At 38.3% G+C, this 24,377-nt stretch overlaps 1 protein-coding gene and 1 long non-coding RNA gene across 8 annotated transcripts in view; both read right to left on the bottom strand.

Moving 5' to 3' along the window:
* Nucleotides 1-24,377, bottom strand: part of GPATCH8 (G-patch domain containing 8) — a 114,185-nt gene that overhangs the window by 20,960 nt on the left and 68,848 nt on the right. For all 7 annotated transcript variants that reach the window (XM_059150214.1, XM_059150217.1, XM_059150215.1 and 4 more), the window contains one exon: nucleotides 3,842-3,985. In XM_059150214.1, the coding sequence (XP_059006197.1) occupies nucleotides 3,842-3,985 (144 nt within the window). The remainder of the gene's footprint in view (nucleotides 1-3,841; nucleotides 3,986-24,377) is intronic.
* Nucleotides 16,085-24,163, bottom strand: LOC131816962 (uncharacterized). Its single transcript, XR_009348254.1, has 2 exons — nucleotides 22,665-24,163; nucleotides 16,085-22,434 (listed from the first exon to the last, which is right to left on the bottom strand). It is a non-coding gene; the product is annotated as an uncharacterized LOC131816962 (long non-coding RNA).

Below are 24,377 nucleotides of genomic sequence, written 5' to 3'. Positions count from 1 at the left end.
AAAATAACAACAAAAAACAGTGTTAGAAATAAGGCACTATTACTGTGTTGCTACAAATGCCACTTTCAAGAAAGAGAATGTTCTTTACAGTTTGAAATTTAGGCCCTATGAAAACTTAAGAAAATTGTTTCCATGGTCATATCCACTAGGAGACATGTTTTTAGATATACAAAATAATGAAAGATGCGAGGAGGTAGAGAAAGAAGAATGTGTAGTTTCAGAGTAATTTTGACTGTACCATAATTAAGCCAGAAGATAGATACTAATATTCAGTAAGCACTGAGGCATATCAGGACTGAGTTATATAAAAAGGAATCACAAACTGGGCTATCTCTTGAGGAATGGAAGGGCCTTCCCTTCAAAATGTACTGAAATTATTACCTTAAAATGAGGGTTAAACAGCTGACAAGAGCCAAAATGTCTCATGAGCTTTTTCATCTTTGCAGATCCAGCTGGGTCTTAAAATTTGTGGGTTAATGACTTTCTTCATAAAAATCTTAGAAAATTTGAGAAAAACTAGAGTAGTGAGCAGCATATAACAACCCCCCTCCTCCCAAATCACCACAAATCAGAGTGACCGTGTAGCCTTCTTCTGAGAGATTATTTGTGCTTCATGAAGATAAGGGTATGTTCATGATCCTGTCTATACTAGTAGTTTACCACTAACATGATAGATTATTTCTCTGGAAATTTTTAATGGTGAAAATTTGGCGGAAGATGCAAACTAGGGATTACTCATATAGGGTTGAATGTACTTACCCATTATCTCAGATTCATAATAATCCTGTGTGCCTTCCTGGAAGACAAGACAGGGCGTCTTTATGATTTTAGAGCATGAATGTGGAAAATGGTAGGTCCATTTGTATGGTAAGTTCATGTCCATCAAAGAGAAATGAAAAAGAGGACGCCCCTCCTCTTAGGGATTATTTGGCTGTGTTGTACCAAGGGGATTAAAGGCTCCTTAGAAATTCTAAGTACAGGGAAGAGTAGAACTATAAAAAATTTAGTACTGTGCATTTTCTGGTTTATATATCTATAGCACTGTTTCAAGATTCTACTATTTGCACTAAGAAAGCAGTATAAAGAAAGATGAAAAAGATTACATTTCAACCAAATAAAGAACACTCCAAGAGCAAACAGAATAATAAACTCATACTATTGCTGTTCTTTTTTTAATACCTAGGAAGGGGCTTTTGATCATGGTGAAGAAATAAGCTCACATACATTCATTAATCATACCAGCTAAAGACTTCTTCCTAGACCAAAGATCATAGACATATTTCTATATTCATGGAAAGATAATCCATGAGTTCCCTATAAGATATCCTCACTTTTGTGTTTTCATTTTGATGATAATCTAAAAAAACCAACAACAACAAAAACAAACAAACCCAGAGTAATAAATATTTGGGATCATCTAGATGAGTATTTTATAAAAGTTTAGAATACAACTGGGGACTTAAAATGATAGTTATCTGTTTGTACCAAGCAAAGGCCAAATGATAGCACAATACCATATGTATTTGATAGTTTTTCAGTAATCCTAACAGAACAGGGTTTCTCAACCTCAGCATTTGTTGACATTCTGGGCAAGGTAATTCTTTGTTGCAAAGAACTTTCTAGTGTGTTGTAGGATGTTCAGAAGCACCCCTGGCCTCTACCTATTACATGCCTGTAGCACCACCCTCCTAACTGTGGTAATCAAAAATGTCTCCAGGCAGTGTTAAGTGTTCCTTGGAGGACAACATCTCCCCATGTGGAAAACAACTATAAAAGAGAAAAGCAGAGAGAGAAGTGGGTCATCCCAAAGTGCAGAGGAGAATAACATGCCGAATTCAAAAGAACTAAAGCTGCAACAATTACTACTACTCTCAAAAGTTGAAAGCAACATCACTAAAACACTGTCGTCCACCACATTAATGTTGTCAGTATGAATTTCACTAGTTCTATACTTCTGCTCAGATTTAACTTGTAAATCTGTTGCTTTGATAGAATTTTTTCCCTTTAAAGAGCAATATAAACACTGTTCAAGTCTGAATGACAGTTTTCCTGATTTATTTTTTCCTAACAGAAACTTTACTCAAGAGATTTCTCTTTAACTGCAAATGTAACCTTTTAAAATTCCTTTTGGTGCCTAAAGTTTCTTCTGGAGTCTTCTAATTTCTCCCAGACAATTTTTTTTTTTAAATTTTAAGTAATGTCTATGTCCAGTATGGGGCTGGAACTCATGGCCATTAGATCGAATCACATACTTGACCAACTAAGCCAGACAGGCATCCTATCACAGTTAATTCTTTTTTTAACAGATTTTATTTATTTATTTGACAGACAGAAAGATCACAAGTAGGCAGAGAGGCAGGCTCCCTGCTGAGCAGAGAGCCCGATGTGGGGCTTGATCCCAAAACCCTGAGATCATGGCCTGAGCCAAAGGCAGAGGCTTAACTTGCTAAGCCACCCAGATGTCCCCATCACATGATTGAAGAAATTCTCAAGAGCCCGAAAAAGCATTTATGTGTTTAGATGTTAAATGTCCTTCTTAATTCCATAAAAAATAACCCCCCAAATTTGAATTATATATACACTGAAAAGGTTGAGAAGTTACTGGATAAGCAGTATTTGCTGTTATAACTCTTTCTTTCTTGACACATGATTCTTTGAAAAAGTAAGATAATTGCCAAAATAACTTGGCCATATATATAGTAATTTTTAATTCTTCAAATTAAGCAGAACTGACAGTATAACAATGTCCAAAGGTGTATAAAAAGTTCAAGGATGTGTTGAATACAACTCTACTAGTAGAAGAATCTTAAATTGGTTAGGTGTGGTTAAATGTGGAAGAAACTACTGCAAAAAGTATAAGAGTTTACAAACTATCCTTGTGCTGGTAAAACTTAATCAAAACTTGCCCTTTACCTGTGCACTGAAATCTTATAGTTGGTTGAAAGACAAAGCAAAGGTCAAAAAAAAACATTGGTTCAACAGATCCACTTACAAGAGCATTCCAGCAATGCTCATAAATTTTACAAGTTTAACAAGTACAACTACCAAACATCCAAAGACTTAGCAAGTTCTACTAAAATCATCCCAAATCAAATGGCTCAAAATTCTTTAGTAAGCCAGAACTGTACTATAAGAAATTAAAGATTCATTTCTTCCTTCCAAAATCCCCCCTGGGGAATTACTGCTACCTTCTTTATGTGTGTAACTAGTTAGGTACAATTTTATTTTCTAAACAAAGGAAAGAAAAAAAAGAAAGAAAAGAAAAGATTGCAAAGAAAGTATAAACCACTTTTTAGCAAGCTCTTCAACATGCAGCATCAGAGGGCTTTTTGTTGTTGTTGTTCAAGTTAAGATAGCATCTAATTCTGTTTTTCTTTTCAAGATTTATCTGTCTTCCAAGGCATACCAAATAACAAAACTGACTACCGAGAGGAAACAGTAGCCAATAAAGCATGAATATATATAGAGAGAGAGGATGAAGTGACCAGAGTCTGGGATAATTGTTCAAAGATTAACATGTTCGGAAAGAGGGAGAAAGGGAAACAAAGCTCCTAGTGATCCTCAGTTTAACTACCAAATTAAACACAAATACAGAAACCATTCAAAGCCAAAAACTTTATGAAGATTTATAAAGCTCACAATTCTTCACTCTACATAAATTCTCAGAAGGTCTGTCGGGACTTCTGTCACTGAAAATAAAATCAGGTAAGCCAGATGGACCTCAGATAAAGACTAGAGATATAAGAAACCATAGTCACAAAGTTTTTTGGGTTCATTTATAAAATTCAATAGTTATAACAACAAAGTTTTTTTTTGTTGTTGTTAGCAAGCATTTCCTCACCTGCTTGTGTGCATGATCATAGGAGTTGATATGGTTGTCAAATTCCTGATGTTTCTGATACTGCTTATCACAGAGTTCACAGTAGAAGTTGGCTCTGAGGTCTTCCAATGCTTTGGCAATTGCCTTCTCTTTGTCAACATAATCCTATAAAAACCACAAAACACAAACAAAAAATTAAGTTGGTAGAATTTAAATGAATGTTATAAAGAGGGAGTCTTACCTAAAAGAGAAAAGGGGGCTTATTTAGCGGTACCAATAAAAGATGGAACACAGTGGCAATGTGGCAGGGTGATTTGTGTGTGGTTGTACTGGTATTTCTTTTTTTGTAGACATTGCATTTTATCTAGTAAACTTTTTTTTTTTTTTTTTTTTTTTTTTTTAAAGATTTATTTATTTGACAGAGAGAAATCACAAGTAGACAGAGAGGCAGCCAGAGAGAGAGAGAGAGGGAAGCAGGCTCCCTGCTGAGCAGAGAGCCCGATGCGGGACTCGATCCCAAGACCCTGAGATCATGACCTGAGCCGAAGGCAGCGGCCTAACCCACTGAGCCACCCAGGCGCCCCTTATCTAGTAAACTTATACTATTAATTAATCCATGTGTTTATCATGTATGGGATGCCATTAATGATAAAGGATTTCAGGAAACTTACTGTATTATCTAAATTAATAGCTATCTTTAGGGACACCTGGGTGGCTCAGTCCATTAAGCATCTGCCTTCAGATCAGGTCATGATCTCAGGGTCCCGAGATCAAGCCCTGCATCTTGCTCCCTATTTGCTTCTCCCTCTCTTCTGCCCCTTCCTCTACTCATGTTCTCTTTCTCACCTCAACTTCTCTCTCAAATAAATAAACTCTTAAAAAATTAGTTGTCTTCAATTAGTCTTTTTAAGATATATTTAGGAGAGCGTGCATGTACACACACACACACACACACACACACACACAAGCAAGGGGAGGGGCAGAGGGAGAGAAGCAGACTACCTGCGGAGTGAGGAGCCCAAAGACTCAGGGCTGGATCCCAGGACCCTGAGATCATGACCGGAGCAGAAACCAAGAATGAGATGTTTAAGCAACTGAGTCACCCAGATGCCCCCAAAAAGAATTTAATTTTTACTTTGCTTTTTGGCATTATGGTGTCATCCCCTACTCCTACTCCTGGCAAACAAACAAACAAACAAACGAGAAATAAACACCACAATTTTTTGGGGGGAAAAAACAAAAACAAAAAAAAACATCCAATGCTGGGCTTGAACTCACAACCCTGAGATCAACAACTGAGCTGAGATCACAAATCAGACATTTAACTGACTGAACCACCCAGGTACCCTAAAAAACACAATTTTTATTGCATTGTAGAAACCACAGAAGTAAGTATAATCCCCAAAAGAAGCACTACAAAACAAAACAGAGCAACTTATCATCTGAAACGGAAATCAGGGCTGTGATGCACAAGGGCTTTTCTTAGGACATGTGGGTGACACTGGAGTCTGGTGTTTCAGCAAGATGGGGGTGCTAGATTAGAGAAGCCTCATTAATAAATAAAAGAACCTATAACTGGGCTGGAGAGTAGCCAAGGATCTCTGCATTTTGGCAGAGGAAATAAAAAACACTCTCAGAAAGCATCCTCCAGTTTAACATCCTCCCTTTAACATTTTCCTAGATTAAGATCAACAAAACAGGGGTTACAATCAAAGATTACTAGACACACAGAAGAGAAAATAAATCTATCCACAGGGACTCTGGGTGGCTCAGATGGTTAAGCATCTGCCTTTGGCTCAGGTCATGATCCTAGGGTCCTGGGATCGAGTACTGCATCAGGCTCCCTGCTCCTCGGGGAGCCTGGTTCTCCTGCTTCTGTCTCTCTGTCTCTCATGAGTAAATAAATAAATTCTTTAAAAAAAAAAAAAGAAAGAAAGAAAATTAATCTGTCCATAAGTGAAAGTCATTGGAAACAAGCAACAGATTTAGACACCCGAAATCTCAGATACTGGAATAGTCTGTTACATAATACAAAGCAATGATAAAATGTTTAAAATATAAAATGGAATTAAAACAACGAGCAAACATTAAACATATTTTAAAAACTAGGCAAACTACAGGGGCACCTGGCTGGGTCAGTTGGTAAGAGCACATGACTCTCAATCTTGGGCTTGTGAATTCAAGCCCCGTGTTGGGTGTACAGATTGCTTAATTTCTTAAAATATAATCCTTAACAAAAAACTAGGGATGCCTGGGTGGCTCAGCTGGTAGAGCGCATGACTTGATCTCAGGATCACGAACCGAAGCCCTATGTCGGGTGTGGAGCCTGCTTAAAAACAAAACAAAACAGAACAAAACAAAACAGAAAACAACAACAAAAACCTAGGTAGACTATAGAAAGACCAAAATGAGACTTTTATAATTGAGACAGCTAACTGTAAAAAATAAACAAAAAAATCCATCAGCTACTTAGAGGATGGATTAAAAAAAGTAGACCAGATACAGCTCAAAAAAGAAACTGGGGGTGGGGGGGTGGAGAGGAGTGAGCAGGGAGGTGCCTGGATGGCTCAGTTGGTTAAACATTTGTCCAACTTTTTGATCTCAGCTCAGGTCTTGATCTCAGGGTCATGAGTTCAAGCCCCGCACTAGGCTCTGTGCTGGGCTTACTTAATAAAAATAAATAAATAAATAAATAAATAAATAAATACAATTTAAAAAACATAGGGAGGTAAAAATGTTCTGGAATTAGATAGTAGCAATGGTTGCACAAACTTACAAAATATATTAAAAACCAATGGATACTTTAAAAAGGTGAGGTGTTTTTTTTTTTTTTAAGATTTTATTTATTTATTTGACAGACAGAGATCACAAGTAGGCAGAGAGGCAGGCAGAGAGAGAGGAGGAAGCAGACTCCCCACTGAGCAGAGAGCCCGATGCAGGGCTTGATCCCAGAACCCTGGGATCATGACCTGAGCCGAAGGCAGAGGCTTTAACCCACTGAGTCACGCAGGCGCCCCAAAAAGGTGAGTTTTATAGTAAGTAAATTATATATCAATTTAAAAAAGATGTAGTAAACAAAAAGAGGTAAAGACTAAAATTATTAGAATGTGGCACAGAGACAAGCAAACAGATAATGTGAAAAAGAGGTCTAGAAGTCATGAAGAATATAGTAAGAATATTAACACGTATATAACTGGAATCCCAGGAAAAAGAGAACAGACAGCATAGATGAGAAAAATATCCAAAGATAGAAAGGATTTTTTCAAATTAGTAAGACAACTCCAGATACAGGAGGCACAAAGTATACCACACAGGCTACATAAACAATATGCACCTAAACACGCTGAGTGAGACTACAAAGGGAAAAAAGACCATCAAATCATAAAATATCCAGGAAAAAAAAAAGATCACCTGTAATCAGTTTGACAGCAGTTTCAAAAGCAACAGAAGGTAAGACAGTGTGCTTCAGTGGGCTGAGAGAAAATATATGTCATTCGTATAACAAATGACCTATTTTCACAAATGAAGAAATGAAGAGTTTTACCAACAGATTCATTAAAAAGAACCTTTCTAAAGCAGTATTTTCTGAAATCACAGATTGTGACTCACCAATGGATCACAGCATTAATTTAGTAGATTGAAACAGGCATGAAAAGGGGGAAAAATAGCAAAATACAGAGTATATTTCACATAAGGCTAAATACTATCTTGTAAAACTTTTGTTTCAGCTTTAAGTGGTGGCAATAGTAAACGTATTTCTTACTGTGGGCCTGAAAGTCCCAGATTCCTGAAGCATATGCTTTAGGGAAGAAGGAAAATGATGCCAGTAAAAAGGTCTGAAATCTGAAAGTAAATGTTAAGCAATAAAAAATATATATATACAACAACAAAAAAACCTAGTTTGCAAGACTGAAAAAGGATAAAAGCCAAATGCTAGCTATAATGGTCAAGTATAACAGAAGAGGGGCGTTCAAAGTTCAAGTGTTCTAGAGTCTTTCTACTAATCAAGATACAGTTAACTTTGGACTTTGTTAAATTAAGCATATTTACATTAAAATTCCAAGGGTAATTATTAGAAGGCTAGAAATAGTAAAGGGGGTAAAAGTAAGAAAACTTCAATTTTATCAAGGGAAACAGGTCAGAAAAATCAGGAAAACAGAAGTTAAAAAGACAGATTGATAAGTAATGACAGGAAACGTAAATGTACTAAGAAGCTTCCAGAAAAACAGAATCCAACTATATGCTGATTACAAGTGATACCCCTAAAACACAAGGACTTAGAAAGTTGGAAGTTAAGAGATAGAAAAAGATACGCCAGGCAAATCCTAACCAAAATAAAGCTGGAGCAACTATATCAATACTCAACTTTTTAACTTGGAAAACAATTTTTTTTCCTTTAAGTAATCTCTACATGCAATGTGGGGCGCAGACTCATGATCCAGAGATCAAGAATCGCATGCTCGGGGCCCCTGGGTGGCTCAGTGGGTTAAAGCCTCTGCCTTCGGCTCAGGTCATGATCCCAGGGTCCTGAGATTGAGCCCCACATCAGGCTCTCTACTCAGCAGGGAGCCTGCTTCCTCCTCTCCCTCTGCCTGCCTCTCTGCCTACTTGTGATCTCTGTCTGTCAAATAAATAAATAAAATCTTAAAAAAAAAAAGAAAAAAGAAAAAAGAATCACATGCTCTGCTCACTGAGCCAGCCATGTGCCCCATCTTTTTTAGACTTTATGGCAAAAAGCATTACTTGAGACTGCAGCCAGTTAGAAGCTATTCTCCAAATAAGCTGCATAGTTAATCTGAAAAGCCAACATAGATATATTGCTTATCTATTGGTCTTTATGAGGTTTTTGGCTAAAAACTACAAGACTGACCCAAAAAGGTGGTCCAATTTGCCTTACCCATTCCATTTAAAAACTAAACATCAAATAACATCTCAAAACAAAGTGAGTACAGTTGAACTTTGAACAACATGGTTTTGAACTGCACAGGTCCACTTATATGATTTTTTCCCAATACAAAGTTTGGGAGATTTGCAAGAATTTGAAAAAACAGATAAACCACACAGACTAGGAAGCAAAAAAAAAAAGAACATTAACAGTTGTTAATGAATAAAATACATGTAGATACTAGTTTATCATTTACTACCATAAAAGACATACAAATCTACTATAAAAAGTTAAAATTTAGGGGTGCCTGGGTAGCTCAGTCAGTTAAGCCATCTGACTCTTGATCTCAGGGTCGTGAGTTGAAGCCCTGAGTTGGTTCCACACTGGGCTTGGAGACTACTTGAAAAGAAAGAGTTGTAATTTATCAAATCGTAGGTGCACACTTACAGACCTTCCATGGCACCACTAGCAGAAAGAAATGTAAACAAAAGTAAATATAATGTATTAAGTCATAACTGCATAAAATTAAATGTAGTACATGCTGTAATATTATGATTTCATAGCCATCTCTTGTTGCAACTGGGGCGAGTTCAAGTGTTACAAGTATCCATTTACAGCTGTGTGTGATGCTAATCATCTCTGCATGAGCAGTTTGGCTCTCTGGCAAGCTGGGTATTGCAGTAAAAAGTGGTATCTCCCAGATCTTGTGTATTTTTCATTATGTTTAGTGCAATATTGTAAACCTTGAAGAACACCACAGGACCCATACAAAGTGCCACTAGTGATGCTGAAAGTGCTCACAAGCAGAGAAAAGTCATGATATTCTAAGGAAAATTTAAACTGCTTGATACAGACCACAGATTCCCATCTCCAACAGTGGCAGCTTGCCAGTCAAGATTAATGAATCTCGAAATGTAAGTGTAAGGACCATTGTAAAAAAAAAATAAAAGGAAATCCACGAAGCTGTCACTATAGCTATATTAGCAGGTGCAAAATGGTTTTTATTTTTATTAATTAATTAATTTATTTATTAAGAGTTAGCTGGAGTAGAAGAAGAGGATTTTTTTTTTTTAAAATATCAGGAGTGAGCCTGTGTGCCGGAGCAAGCATACACACACATAAGCAGGAAGAGTGGCAAGGTTCCCAGCTGAGCAAGGAACCTGCTATGGAATTTGATATCAGGACCCTGAAGTCATGACCTGAGCTGATGGCAGATGCTTAACTGGTTAAGCCACCCAGGAGTCCAGCAGAGACAGAATCTTAAACAGGTTCCATGCCTAGCGCAGAGATGGATGTGGGGCTCAATCTCCCAACTCTGAGCCAAAACCAAGAACGGGACGCTTAACCATCTGAGATACCCAGGTGCTCCATTTTGTGCAAAACCTTTTAATCTCACATTGAAAATGCAGTTTTTGGGGTGGGTGGGTGGCTCAGTAGAAGTGTCTGCCATTGGGCTCAGGTCATGATCAGACTCCCTGGTTGGCGGGAAGCCTGCTTCTTTCTCTACCACACCCCCTGCTTGTATCCCCTCTCTCGCGGTCTCTCTCTGTGTCAAATAAGTAAAATCTTAAAAAAAAAAAAAAAAAAGAAGAAAGAAAGAAAGAAAAGAAAAATGCAGTTTTTGTGTGGGTTTAGGACTGCTGTAAGAAAGGAATACGTACAGACTTAACAGTCTGTTTAAAAAAAGGTTTACAAAAAGCCAAAGGGATTATATGACAACTTAAAGCAAAAGGTGAAGGATCTAGGGGCGCCTGGGTGTCTCAGTGGGTTAAAGCCTCTGCCTTCGGCTCAGGTCAAGATCCCAGGGTCCTGGGATCGAGCCCCACATCAGGCTGTCTGCTCCACGGGAAGCCTGCTTCCTCTTCTCTCTCTCTGCCTGACTCTCTGCCTACTTGTGATCTCTGTCAAATAAATAAATAAAATCCTAAAAAAAAAAAAAAAAAGTGAAGGATCTAAAGCTGGAGAATTAAAAGCCAGCAGAAGATGATTTGGTAATTTTTACAGAGGTCTGGCTAAAAAAATGTCAAGATAACAGGAAAAGTGGCTTCTGACAACCAAAAGGAGCAGACCGTGCCTAGACACCATCAAGAAAAACACTGAAGAGGAAGGTTATCTGCCTGAACAAATTTTGTGTTTTTTTTTTTTTTTAAGATTTTTATTTATTTATTTGACAGAGAGAAAGAGATCACAAGTAGGCAAAGAGGCAGGAAAAGGGGTGGGGGGAGTAGGCTCCCTGCTGAGCAGAGAGCCCCGATCCGATGCTGGCTTGATCCCAGGACCCTGAGATCATGACCTGAGCCGAAGGCAGAGGCCCAATCCACTGAGCCACTCAGGCGCCCCTTGAACAAGTTTTTAATGCAAACAAAAGTACCCTATTCTGGGGAGGGGGAAATGTCAAAAGGACATTTATTAGAAAGGAAGAGAAGCAACAAACACCAGGATTAAGGTAGTAAGGGATCAACTAACAAACACTGTTTTATGCAAACGCAGTTGAGCTTATGATTAGGACCGCCATTATCTATAAAACTAACCCCCAAGCCTTGAAGGAAAAAGATAAGCATTAGCTGACAGTATTTCCATTGTACAAAAAGAAGGCTGGGACAACAAGAATGCTTTTACTTGATTGGTACCACTGATGACTTCAGGGGAAATCAGGAAGTACCTTGCAAGTAATGGACTGCTTTTCAAAGTTCTTTTGATATTTACCTGACAATGCCTTTGGCCACCTAGAACTGGATGAGTTCAACAGCAAAGGCACTGAAATGGTCTATTTGTCCCCAAATACAATGTCTCTAATTCAGCCTCTGGATCAGGGGGTCATTATACACAGTACACTATAGAAAGGATTGTCAACACTATGGAGGAGACCTCAAAAGGAGAACCTCAAAAACAAGGATTATTCCACTGAAGATGCCACTGTTGTTACAGAAAAAAACATGGAAGCCATAAAAGTCCCAAACAGTAAATTCCTGCTGGAGAAAATGGTGTCCAGAAGTTGTACATGACTTCACAGAATTTAAAATACAGCCAATCAAGAAAATCACAAAAGAGATTATAGATGGGGGGGGGGGGTGGGGAGGGGTTTCAAGATATGAATTTTAAAGAAATTCAAGAGATGACAGACACCACACCAGAGGAATTAATGGAAGATGAGTGCTTCTAAAACCAGTGCCAGATAATACGGAAGGAAATGTAGAAGAAGCAGTGCCAGAAAACAAACTGATGTTACACTATCTGGAAGAAGGGTTGGGATAATTCAAGACTGCTTCTGACTTTTTTTTACCATATGGACCCATCTATGATATGGGCATTGAAATTAAAGCAAAGGATAGAAGATGACGTATAGAGACTTTGTTTGTTTGTTTGTTTTATATTTTTATTTATTTATATGAGAGAGAGAGAGAGAAAGCATGAGCACAAAGAGGGAGAAGCCAACTCCCTGACAAGCAGGGAGGTCAACCCCAGGCCAGACCCCAGGAACTTGAGATCACAACACCAGGACGCCAAGGTGCCCTAGAAACATTTTCTTAAAAAATGAAAAAGCAAGAAGTCAGACAGAAATAATGACATTCTTTCTTTCTTTTTTTTTTTTAAAGATTTTATTTATTTACTTGACAGAGATCACAAGTAGGCAGAGAGACAGGCAGAGAGAGAGGGGGAAGCAGGCTCCCTGTTGAGCAGAGAGCCCGATGCGGGACTTGATCCCAGGACCCTGGGATCATGACCTGAGCTGAAGGCAGAGGCTTTAACCCATTAAGCCACCCAGGTGCCCCAATGACATTGTTTCTGTAAAGTTACACTAAGTAACTTCTATTTCCCCTTCTACATCTTCCACCCCTTATAAGCAAAACCAATCTCTCCTCTTTCTTCTCAATGTGAAGACAGTAAGGATGAAGACCTTTATGATAATCCACTTCCACTTAATGAACAGTATATAATCATTATGCCATATAGTTAATAAACTTATCTCTCGTGTGTGTGTGTGTCTTTGTGTGAAAATGTAGTAACTATATGGAAAGACTTGCATGAGATGTTTTTGTGTCATCATCATTGTCTAAGCATTCATTATGAAGGACATCATGTATAAGACTAGTATGGGAAGTGGGTAGACTATCCTTACATAGGAATAAGGTAAGTGACATCTGATAGGAAATTAATAATATAATGTATTGGTTTCTCTGCGATGGAACTAGAGGGTATTATGCTTAGCGAAATAAGTCAATCAGAGAAAGACAATTATCATATGATCTCCCTGATATGAGGAAGTTAGGAGGCAACGTGGGGGGTCTGGTGGGTAAGAAAGGAATAAATGAAACAAGATGGGATCGGGAGGGAGACAAACCATAAGAGACTCTTAATCTCACAAAACAAACTGAGGGTTGTTGGGGGGAGGGGGCTTAGGAGAAGGGGGGTGGGGTTATGGACATTGGGGGGTGGTGTGCTTTGGTGAGTGCTGTGGGGTGTGTGGACCTGGCGATTCACGGACCTGTACCCCTGGGGATAAAAATATATGTTTATAAAAAATTAAAAAATTAAAAAAAAAAAGAGACTCTTAATCTCACAAAACAAACTGAAGATTGCCAGGGGGAAGGGGGTAGGGAGAAGGTGGTTAGGTTATGGGCATTGGGGAAGATATGTGCTATGGTGAGTGCTGTGAAGTGTAAACCTGGCAATTCACAGACCTGTACCCCTGGGGCTAATAACACATTATATGTTAATTTAAAAAATTTTTTAAAATAATGTATTGGCTTTCTTACTATCTTACTTTCAAAGAACTATATTATGGTAGGGTATGGCTTTCTCCCTTGCAACTGGAGAAGCCGAGTATAACCTCAGATAAAAATATATGTATTAGGGGCGCCTGGGTGGCTCAGTGGGTTAAGCCACTGCCTTCGGCTCAGGTCATGATCTCAGGGTCCTGGGATAGAGTCCCACATCGGGCTCTTTGCTCAGCGGGGAGCCTGCTTCCTCCTCTCTCTCTCTGCCTGCCTCTCTGACTACTTGTGATTTCTCTCTGTCAAATAAATAAATAAAATCTTAAAAAATATATATATGTATTAAATATAACAATGTTTCTACTACTTTATTATGAATATGACTGCTGTATGTCATAAGAACTTTATAACCATTCATTAGTGTATAGGCTAGACTACTGTGAAACAACTGTATTGATTAACTAGGCTAAAATGAAGCAATCATACCATTGCTTCTTCATTATCAATGCATGAACTGTTATACTTGTAAACTGTTTCCCATATTATCTTTTCATTTTTGATGTCTAGTATTAGTAATAAGTATAACATCTACAGTATTTTGTATCATATAAGACAATACTGATGTAGGTACTGACAGATGGTTCATCTTATGAACAGAGGACAGGGGACGCCTGGGTGGCTCAGTCACTTAAGCCTCTGCCTCTGGCTCAGGTCATGATCCCGGAGTCCCGGAACTAAGTCCTATTAGCAGGGAGGCTGTTTATCTCTTTGCCTGATGCTCCCCCTGCTTGCACTCTCTCTCTGTCAAATAAATAGATAAAATCTTTTTAAAAATAAAATAATAAAAAATTATAAATAAATTATAAAAAAAATAAGAGGACGTAACACTATCAGTAAATACAGTATAGTACTGTAAATATATCTTATTTTAATATTTGCTTTTTGCTAGCATACTTTATCATAAGAAACTATGTAACACATATACAAATATATGTTAAGCAACTGTTTCTGTTATTGGTAAGGCTTTTGGTCAACAGTGGGCTCTTACTAGATAGTTATTATGCATTTTTGACCACGTGGGAACCCCTGCGTTGTTCAAGGGTCAACTGTGTATACATTTGCTGTAAGGGACTACAGAGGAATGAGAAGAGGAAAGAAATGATAAATGACGACTTGTGAGTCATTTACAGCAGGGGTACATAAATCAGTCTCACTGTTAGTAGATCTTTCCAGTTAATGGATCTGAAGATAAGTCTCATTTCCAAGGCTTTTTTTCTATTCAGTTTTTTATCTTCAAAACTAAGGGTAGATCTACCCTTTCAGGGTAGTTCTACCATCTACCATTTCTCACATAAACTATTTAATTAGTAAACAAGAAAAGGTTGCTGTATTTTGTGGAATGCCAGGATTAACCAGTTTGGATAAATTTATTAAAACTAAAAAGTGAATATACAGTACATTATAACTTTTTTTTTTTTAAAGATTTTTATTTATTTATTTTGAGAGAGAGAGAGAGAGAGACAAAGTGAGAGAGAGCATGAGAGGGGAGGTCAGAGGGTGAAGCTGACTCCCCATGGAAGTGGGAGCCCAATGTGGGACCTGATCCCAGGACTCTGGGACCATGACCTGAGCCCGAAGGCAGTCGCCCAACCAACTGAACCACCCAGGTGTCCCATAACTTTCGCCATATTCAATCATTCACCTAATTTTTAAAAAGATTTTATTTATTTATTTTAGAGCTAGGGCGAGCACAAGCAGGAGGATCAGAGGAAGGGGACAAGCAGACTGCTCTGAGTGCAGAACCCTGAGAACCTGAGCCAAAAATCAAGAGTCAGACACGTAGGAGCCATTCAGGTGCCTCTCATTCATGGTAATTTTTGCTAAGCACCCTGGGCAGTTTCATTTTGTCTGGCTATTAAGTAACTTGTGGATATTCTTCCTTATCAGTGCTGGTTTTCTCAAGCTAGAAGTCAGAAAACTCACTTTCTCAATTTCCCTTAAAACCAGGGTTCAGACATGCGATTTTCCCATCAAATGTATCTGCATAAGACTTCGATTTAAAAGTGAGCAGTATATTGGGGTGCTGGGTGGCTCAGAGGGTTAAGCCTCTGCCATCAGCTCAGGTCATGGTCTCAGGGTCCTGGGATTAAGTCCAGCATCAGGCTCTCTGCTCAGCGGGGAGCCTGCTCCCTCCCCCACACCCCCCCAACCACCTGCCTCTCTGCCTACTTGTGATCTGTCAAATAAATAAAATCTTAAAAACAAACAAACAAACTTCTCTTATCTTAAAAAAAAAACAAAAAAACAAAACTGAGGTTCAAAGAAGCAGAGCTACTAGCATGTCAGATCACAAGATATATCCTATATCCCCTCACAAAACAGAAATGATAGTATATTAACTGCTACATACAGGACAGGGTAGGTAGAGACAGCAAATGGGAATTAGAGCTCTGCCTATTACTGCATCTGTAATTAAAGTAACAAGAATTTTATTCAAAACTGAAAATCAAGTAATATAAATACTATACAACTATATTTAATTGTATGCTACATACTAAGTATATTTACTAATATTTGGTGGTAGAAGAAATGAAAGGGAGTAAGACGACAAAAGCAGGTTAACCTGCCATTTCTAAAGTAAATAATGGACACTAAAAGACAAAGAGAACAAAGGGTTATTTTATTAAGTTAAAGGGAACTACAACAAAATACAGTCCCTCTATATTTATCTCTATCCCTATATTAAAAAAAAAAAATACCTCATATAAAATAAACCGAACCTATCTGTCACATAAAACATAAAAAATTGGGGGCACTGGCTGGTTCGGTCAAGTAAGCATGTGACTTTTGATCATGGGGATGTGAATTTGAGGTTACTTAAAAATATATGTAATTAAATCATTAAAAAAATTTTTCATATTGTAATGCAAAGTTAAAGCCAACTCCATGAAAATTGTAAGATGTACGTCCAAAACAAAGTAATTCAGAAGGATTGAACATAAAAAACAAAGATGTGGCACCTGAGTGGCTCAGCTGGATACCCAACTGAGTCTTTTTTTTTTTTTTTTTATTTGAGGGGGGGAGAGAGAGAGAAAGAACAAGCAGCAGGGGAGGGAGAAGCAGACTTCTCACTGAGCAGGGAGCCCAATGTGGGACTTGATCCCAGGACCCTTCGATCATGACCTGAGCCAAAGGAGATGCTTAAACAACAGAACCTCCGAGGCACCCCTCAACTGACTCTAAGTTAGATTCAGGTCATGATCTCAGCATCACTGGATGAAGCCCCAAGATGTGTCCAGCTTTAAAGACAGCAGGGAGTCTGTTGGAGATTCTTTCTCTCCCCACACCCCCCGCCCCCGCCATTCTCTCTCTTTCTCAAATAAAAAAAATAGCTTAAAAAACAAAAACCAAAAAACACAGGGGCACGTGGGTCGCTCAGTTGGTTGAGCATCTGCCTTTGGCTCTGGTCATAATCCCAGGGTCCTGGTATCAAGTTCTGGGTCCGACTCCCTGCTTAAGCGGGGAGTCTGCTTCTCCCTCTGTCCCCAACCCCACTTGTGCTCGCTCTTTAGCTCTGTCTCCCTTTCTCACAAAAATAAATAAAAACCTTAAAGAAAAATTAAAACAAAATAACACACTCCAAACCCAAAAATATACAAGACAATACACACAAAATGAAAGCAGAATCAAGATCTTACTTTCAAATGAGGTACAGATTACACTATAAAGCTTTAAAGAAGATAAAGAAAAGCACTTAATAATGTCAATGAGGGCAACTCATGGTATCTAAAAATTTTAATATCTACCATAATCTAGCAGTAACATTCATGATGCAGAAATCAGAGATTTATTAAAATATGGAGATTTGATAAATCATCTCCTATTTAATGACAGATCAAAGAGATAAAAACTAACTAAGACACTGAACACCTCAGTAATATATATATATTTATTTATTTTAAAGATTTTATTTATTTATTTGACAGAGAGAGATCACAAGTAGGCAGAGAGGCAGGCGGAGAGAGAGGGGGAAGCAGGCTCCCTGCTGAGCAGAGTCCAATGTGGGGCTCGATCCCAGTACCCTGATATCATGACCTCAACCAAAGACAGAGGCTTAACCCACTGAGCCACCCAGGTGCCCCATGAACACCTTATTAATATATTAAGGTATGTGGCCTAAAAATAGGAAACACACCTTTTAAAGTACTCATAGAATGTTCATCAAAAAAGGCTGTATTAGGCTATAGAGGAAACCATAATAAATTGCAAAAAGAGATAATTTAAGTAACATATATAAACACAGTAAAATAAAACTAGGAATTAACATTTTTTAAAAAAGATTTTATTTATTTATTTGACAGAGAGAAATCACAAGTAAGCAGAGAGGCAGGCAGAGAGAGGAGGAAGCAGGCTCCCGGTGGAGCAGAGAGCCTGATGCAGGGCTCGATCCCAGGACCCTGGGATCATGACCTGAGCTGAAGGCAGAGGCTTTAACCCACTGAGCCACCCAGGCGCCCCAAGGAATTAACATTTTTAAAGGCTTTTCTATAAATCCGAGACCTTAGAATTTCTAGGGGAAAAATGATAATGACATTATTTATCAATATATACAGGTCAGGAAAAATATATAGGTATAACTACTTAAAGTAATAGAATAAGAAGAACAAAGGCCAAACTCTGGATAAACTCTCATACACGTATACCAGGAAATATGTTTCCATTTACCTAAAGTTTAAAATCATGTAAAATTGGGGCACCTGGATGGCTCAGTTGGTTAAGCAACTGTCTGCCTTCCTCTCAGGTCATGATCCCAGGGTCCTGGAATGGAGTCCCACATTGAGCTCTCTGCTTGGTAGGAAGTCTGTTTTTCCCTCTGCCTCTTACCCTGCTCATGCTCTCTCTCAAGTGCACTCTCTAATAAATAAATAAAATCTTAACAAAAAATAATAAAATAGTCAAAACCATGTTCAAATTAAACAATACATGTTTAGGGATACAAAACACATTGTAAAACCATTTTTAAATCTAAGGGACAATTTAAAACCATTTAAAATCTGGGTGGCTCAAGTCAGGCATCTGACTGGTGATTTCAGCTCAGGTCATATTCTCAGGATTCTGGGATTGAGCCCCACTTCAGACTCAGTGCTCAGTACAGAGTTCCCTCGGGATTCTCTCTCTCCTTCTGCCCCCTTGAGCTCTCTGTAATAAATAAAATCTTGGGGAAAAGGAGGGCTGTCAATAAAAGAGATAATATTTCTTGAGTCACTCTATGAAACCAGTATTACTCTTATATAAACATTTCACAAAAAAAACCCTACAAACTAGTACCTCTTATGAATTCAGATAAAAAAATCCTCAACAAAATGCTAGCAAACTGAACTCAGCAGCATATTAAAGGGGTCATACACCATGACCGAGTAAGAGTATCTAAGGAATGCAAAGTTGATTCAATACATAAAAATAAATTGATATAATATGCTGTATTAAATAAAGGGGGGAATCCCTATTTGTTCAACAGATACAAAAAGTAACAAAAGCATTCAACAAAATCTAACACCTTTCCATGACCGGAAAAAAAAAAAATCAACAAACTACTAATTGAAAGAACTTCCTCAATCTAATATGGGCATCAATGAAAAAGCCCTAGCTAAAATCATCCTTAAAGGTTAAAGACCAAAAGCCTGCCCTATACAAAGTTCAGAAAAAAGAGGTCTGCTCTTGCCACTTCTACTTGACAATATACTGGGAGTTCTAGGTAGGGCCATTAGATACAGGGGAAAAACAGGCATCTAGATTGGAAAGAAACAAAATTATCTTTATTCATAGATGATATGACATGTAATAAATCCTAAAGAATTCACATAAAAAACTGTAAGAGCTAATAAATAAGTTTAGGGGCGCCTGGGTGGCTCATTGGGTTAAGCCTTTGCCTTCAACTCAGGTCATGATCTCAAGGTCTTAGGATCGAGACCTGCATCAGGCTCTCTGCACCTGCCTCTCTGCCTACTTGGGATCTCTCTCGCTGTCAAATAAATAAATAAAAATATTTAAAAATAAATAAGGAAATAAATAAATAAGTTTAGCAAAGTTGCAGAAAATAAAAGATCAACCAATATATGAAAATCAATAGCATTTTAAAAATAATATTTAGGATTAAATTTAACAAAAGAAGTACAACACTTAACAAATATTGAAAGAAATTAAAGAAGATCTAAAGATGGGGCGCCTGGGTGGCTCAGTGTTGGTTAAGCCTCTGTCTTCGGCTCAGGTCATGGTATCAGGGTCCTGGGATCGAGCCCCACATCGGGCTCTCTGCTCAGCAGGGAGCCTGCTCCCCCCCTCCCCCGCCTGCCTCTCTGCCTACTTGTGATCTCTGTCAAATAAATAAATAAAATCCTTTAAAAAAGGAAGATCTAAAGAGGGATGCCCGGGTGGCTCAGATGGTTAAGCCGCTGTCCTCAGCTCAGGTCATGATCCCGGAGTCCTGGGATCAAGTCCTGCATTGGGCTCCTTGCTCGGCAGGGAGCCTACTTCTCCCTCTGACTGTCGCCTCCTTTGCTTGTCCTTTCTCTCCCTCTTTTTCTGAGAAGTAAATGAATAAAATCTACAAAAAAAGATCTGAAGAAATGGAAAAACATCCTGTATTCATGGATTGAAAGATTTAACATTGTTAAAATGACAATACTCCCAAAACTGACCTACAGATTCAACATAATCCTTATCAGAATCACAGCTGATTTCTTTGTAGAAATTGATCAACTGATTCTAAGAATTGGGAGAGATCAAGATTAGCCAAAACAATCCTAAAAAGTAATAAGGTAGGAAGGCTCACACTTCCCAATAGCAAACCTTACTACAAAGCAACAATAAGCAAGATAGTGATTTTCTTTCTTTCTTTCTTTCTTTCTTTCTTTCTTTTTTTTTTTTTTTGAGATTTGCTTATTTGAGAGAGAGAGAGAATCCAAAGCAGATTCCCTGCCAAGCAGGGAGAGAGACAGATGCAGGACTCAATCTCAGGACCCTAAGCTGAAACTAACAGTTGGATGCTTAAACTGCTATGCCACTCAGGTGCCCAAGACCATGATTTTCAACAAGGTTCTAAGACCGTGTGGTGAAGAACAATCTTTTCAAAAAATGGCACTGGGACAACTGGGTAGCCATACACAGAAGAATGAACTGAAACACCTACCAAACATGACATACAAAATTAAACTTTAAAAATTTATTTCAAAAGATAGATCAAAGACTTAAATAAAAGAGCTAAAATTTGAACTTCTTAGAAGGAAACACAGGTATAAATTTTCATGGCCATGGATTGGGCAATGGGTTCTTAAATATGATACCAAAAACAATGAAAGAAAAAGATAATGGACTTCATCAATTTTTAAAAATTTGTGCATCAAAGGACATTTTCAAATGAAAAGACAATCACAAAATGGGAGAAAATATTTGCAAATCATGTATCTGACAAGGGTCTCATTTCCAGAATTAACAGAGAGTTCCTATAACAATAAAAGAACAGCCCAATTTAAAAACGGGCAAAAGATCTGAATAGATATTTCTCCAAAATAATAACAAATGGCTAGTAAGTGCAAGAAAAGGTACTCAACATCATTAGTCAGGAAAATTCAAATAAAAATCATGCTCAGATACTATTTCATACCCACTAGGATGGCTATAAAAAAAATGTAAGTGAGGATGTAGAGAAATAAACTCTCAAACACTGCTGGTGGGAATGTAAAATGGTACAACCACTTTGGAACAGTCTGGCACTTCCTCAAAGAGTTAAACATAGGAGTTACCATATGCCCAGCAATTCTATTCCTATGTAGATATCCAAGAGAACCAGAAAATATATTTATACAAAAACTTGTACAAGATGGTCACAGCAGCACTATTTATAATAGCCAAAGAGTAGAAAAAACCCAAATGTCCATTAATCGGTGAATAATTAAACAGACTATAATATATTCTTCAATGTAATATTCAGCCATAAAAAGGAAATGAAGTACTTACACATGCTATTAACATGAATGACCCTTGAAAACATGCTTAGTAAAGAAGTCAGATATGAAAAGCCACATAATGAATGATTCAACTTATATGAAATGTCCAGAACAGGCAAACCTAGAGACAGAACGTGGCTTTCAGGAAGAGAAGGTGGGGTGAGGAATGACTGCTGAAGAGTGTGGGGTTTCTTTCTGGAGTGGATAATGTTCTGGAATTAGTACTGATGGTTGTACAATATTGTGAATATGCTAGGGTCTTTAAATTGTATATTATAAAATGGTAAACGGTAAATTTTATCTCAGCCAAAAAAAATATATCTGAAAAAGGGAAGGGAAGGGAAGGGAATGATAAAACACAAAAATGTAGTGCTTACCCCTGAACAAGGAAGAAATGGAATGCAATCACAGAATTCACTGATTAAGTTCTTTTTCTTAAACTGAGTAGAAGACACACAAGTGTCTGTAGTTATTCTTTCTTTATTAAAGATTTTATTTATTTATTGACAGAGGGGGAGAGAGAGATAGAGACAGAGAAAGAGGGAACACAAGCAAGGGGAGAGGGAGAAGCAGGATTCCTGCTGAGCAGGGAGCCCACCCTAGGTGGGTTTGATCCTAGGACCCTGGGATCACAACCTGAGCCAAAGGCAGATACCCAATGACTGGGCTACCCAGGCACCCCGGTAGTTATTCTTTATATCTTCACATTTTAAAAAAAGATTTTATTTACCTGAGAGCCAGAGAGAAAGAGAACATGTGCAAGCGGGAGGGGGAATGGGGAGAACAGAAGGAGAGGAACAAGCAGACTCTGCGCTGAGTGTGGATTCCAATGCGGGGCTTGATCTCAGGATCACGACCTGAGCCAAAATCAAGATATGGATGCTTAACGACTGAGCCACCTAGGCATCCCTTATCTTACACATATTTTTAAAATATCTTATTGGTATTTAATAAAATACTTAAGGTGTCAAAAATGGGATTGTATTTCTTCTCTGTTTAAATTTAAACCTATTTATGGGGCGCCTGGGTGGCTCAGTGGGTTAAGCCGCTGCCTTCGGCTCAGGTCATGATCTCAGGGTCCTGGGATCGAGTCCCGCATCGGGCTCTCTGCTCAGCAGGGAACCTGTTTCCTCCTCTCTCTCTCTCTGTCTGCCTGCCTCTCTGCCTACTTGTGATCTCTCTCTGTCAAATAAATAAATAAAATCTTTTAAAAAAAAAAAAAATAAATAAATTTAAACCTATTTAAATTTAGAGCCACACATCTGCAAATAGAATGGAAGGTGACATAAATGAGGCAGTGTAAAAAGACATGTAAAAAGAGAAGACAGTAGACACAGAGAGTGGGAGTCAACAGAGGTTTTTTGTTTGTTTTTTTCCTTCAGTTAGTGATTCTCTTCCCCCACAAATGTGTGATGTTTACTGGTTAAAGGAAAATAATGAATAATGAGAGAGGCTGCCAACGTTACACCTTTTTATTTTTTAAAGATTTTATTTATTTATTTGACAGAAAGAGAGAGAGAGAGTCCAAGCAGTAGGAGAGGTAAAAGCAGGCTCCCCGCTGATCAGGGAGCCTGATATGGGGCTTGATCCACAGACCCTGGGATCATGACATGAAATGAAGGCAGACCTTAACTGAGTGAGCCACCCAGATGCCCCAAAGGATACACCTTTACAAAGATATAAAGTTCTTTTATAAGATAGAGAGAGGTCTAAGATCCAGAATTCATAGGTAGGAATTATCCTTTAACGGACAGTGAAAAGGGGAGAAAAATTTAAGGACAGGAATATTTGGGTCCTAGTTTGATGGTGGATATTACAGGCATAAATGCACTCTGACCTGATGGTCCACATTTTGTTAAATTTTCTATTAGGAGTAAGAAAAGATGGAGGAAAGACAAGGGCAGTTTAAGAAAGATGAGGGCCCAAGAACCAATGCTTAAGAATGAGAGCTGAGGAGACTAAGTAGGAAATGACATATGGAAGATTACTTGGCAGTTCTGAGCCCAGTGAATCAGAACCACTCTCATACTGCACTACAGGTGCAGTAGAAATACAAGTATTTGTATTGACTGGAGACAGGCTTTGGTTAAATAAGTAGCTATAAAGGGGTGCCTGGATGGCTCAGTGGGTTAAGCCTCTGCCTCTTGCTCAGGTCATGATCCCAGGGCCCTGGGATTGAGCCCCACATCGGGCTCTCTGCTCAGCAGGGACCCTGCTTCCCCCGCTCTCTCTGCCTGCCTCTGCCTACCTGTGATCTCTCTGTCAAATAAATAAATAAAAATATTTTTTAAAGAAGAAGTAGCCATGACACAAGAATCAGGAAGAAAAGAGTTGGGATCAAAATGTTGAGGGAAGTAAAAATCTGTGGTGCTTGACAGGTACAAATTAAGGAGGGGCTAAGTTACTAAAGTCAAAGTTCCAAGGTCATGGGAAGGTGAAGAACAAATACAGTGAAATAAATGAGTGACAAGCAGGAAGGGGAAAGAGTTTCACAAACAGTAAAGATCTAACAAGATTTCTGTGCATCTGATCAATAAAAGGGAGATAAGTAATTCTTGCTTAACCCAATATGAAGAGTTCAAATGAGAAATAATTTCTTGGGCTGGGGGACAAAAAGAGCCTTAAAATAGAATGCATAATATTAAGAGGCTGTGAACTACTTGGCTATTTCATTCATTCATTCATTCATTCATTCATTTATTTTATTTATTTTTAAAATATTTTATTTATTTGACACAGAGAGATCACAAGTAGGCAGAGAGGCAGGCAGAGAGAGAGAGGAGGAAGCAGGCTCCCTGCTGAGCAGAGAGCTCGATGCGGGACTCGATCCCAGGACCCTGAGATCATGACCTGAGCCGAAGGCAGCAGCTTAACCCACTGAGCCACCCAGGCGCCCCGGCTATTTCATTTATTATTCACTTGATAGTGTAACTTTTATTTGAAAACAATAA

This window comes from Mustela lutreola, chromosome 15 (genome assembly GCF_030435805.1).
Source record: "Mustela lutreola isolate mMusLut2 chromosome 15, mMusLut2.pri, whole genome shotgun sequence".
NCBI classification, from domain to species: domain Eukaryota; kingdom Metazoa; phylum Chordata; class Mammalia; order Carnivora; family Mustelidae; genus Mustela; species Mustela lutreola.
The sequence above is the reverse complement of the archived record's forward strand: the minus strand, read 5'-3'. Positions and strand labels throughout refer to the sequence as shown.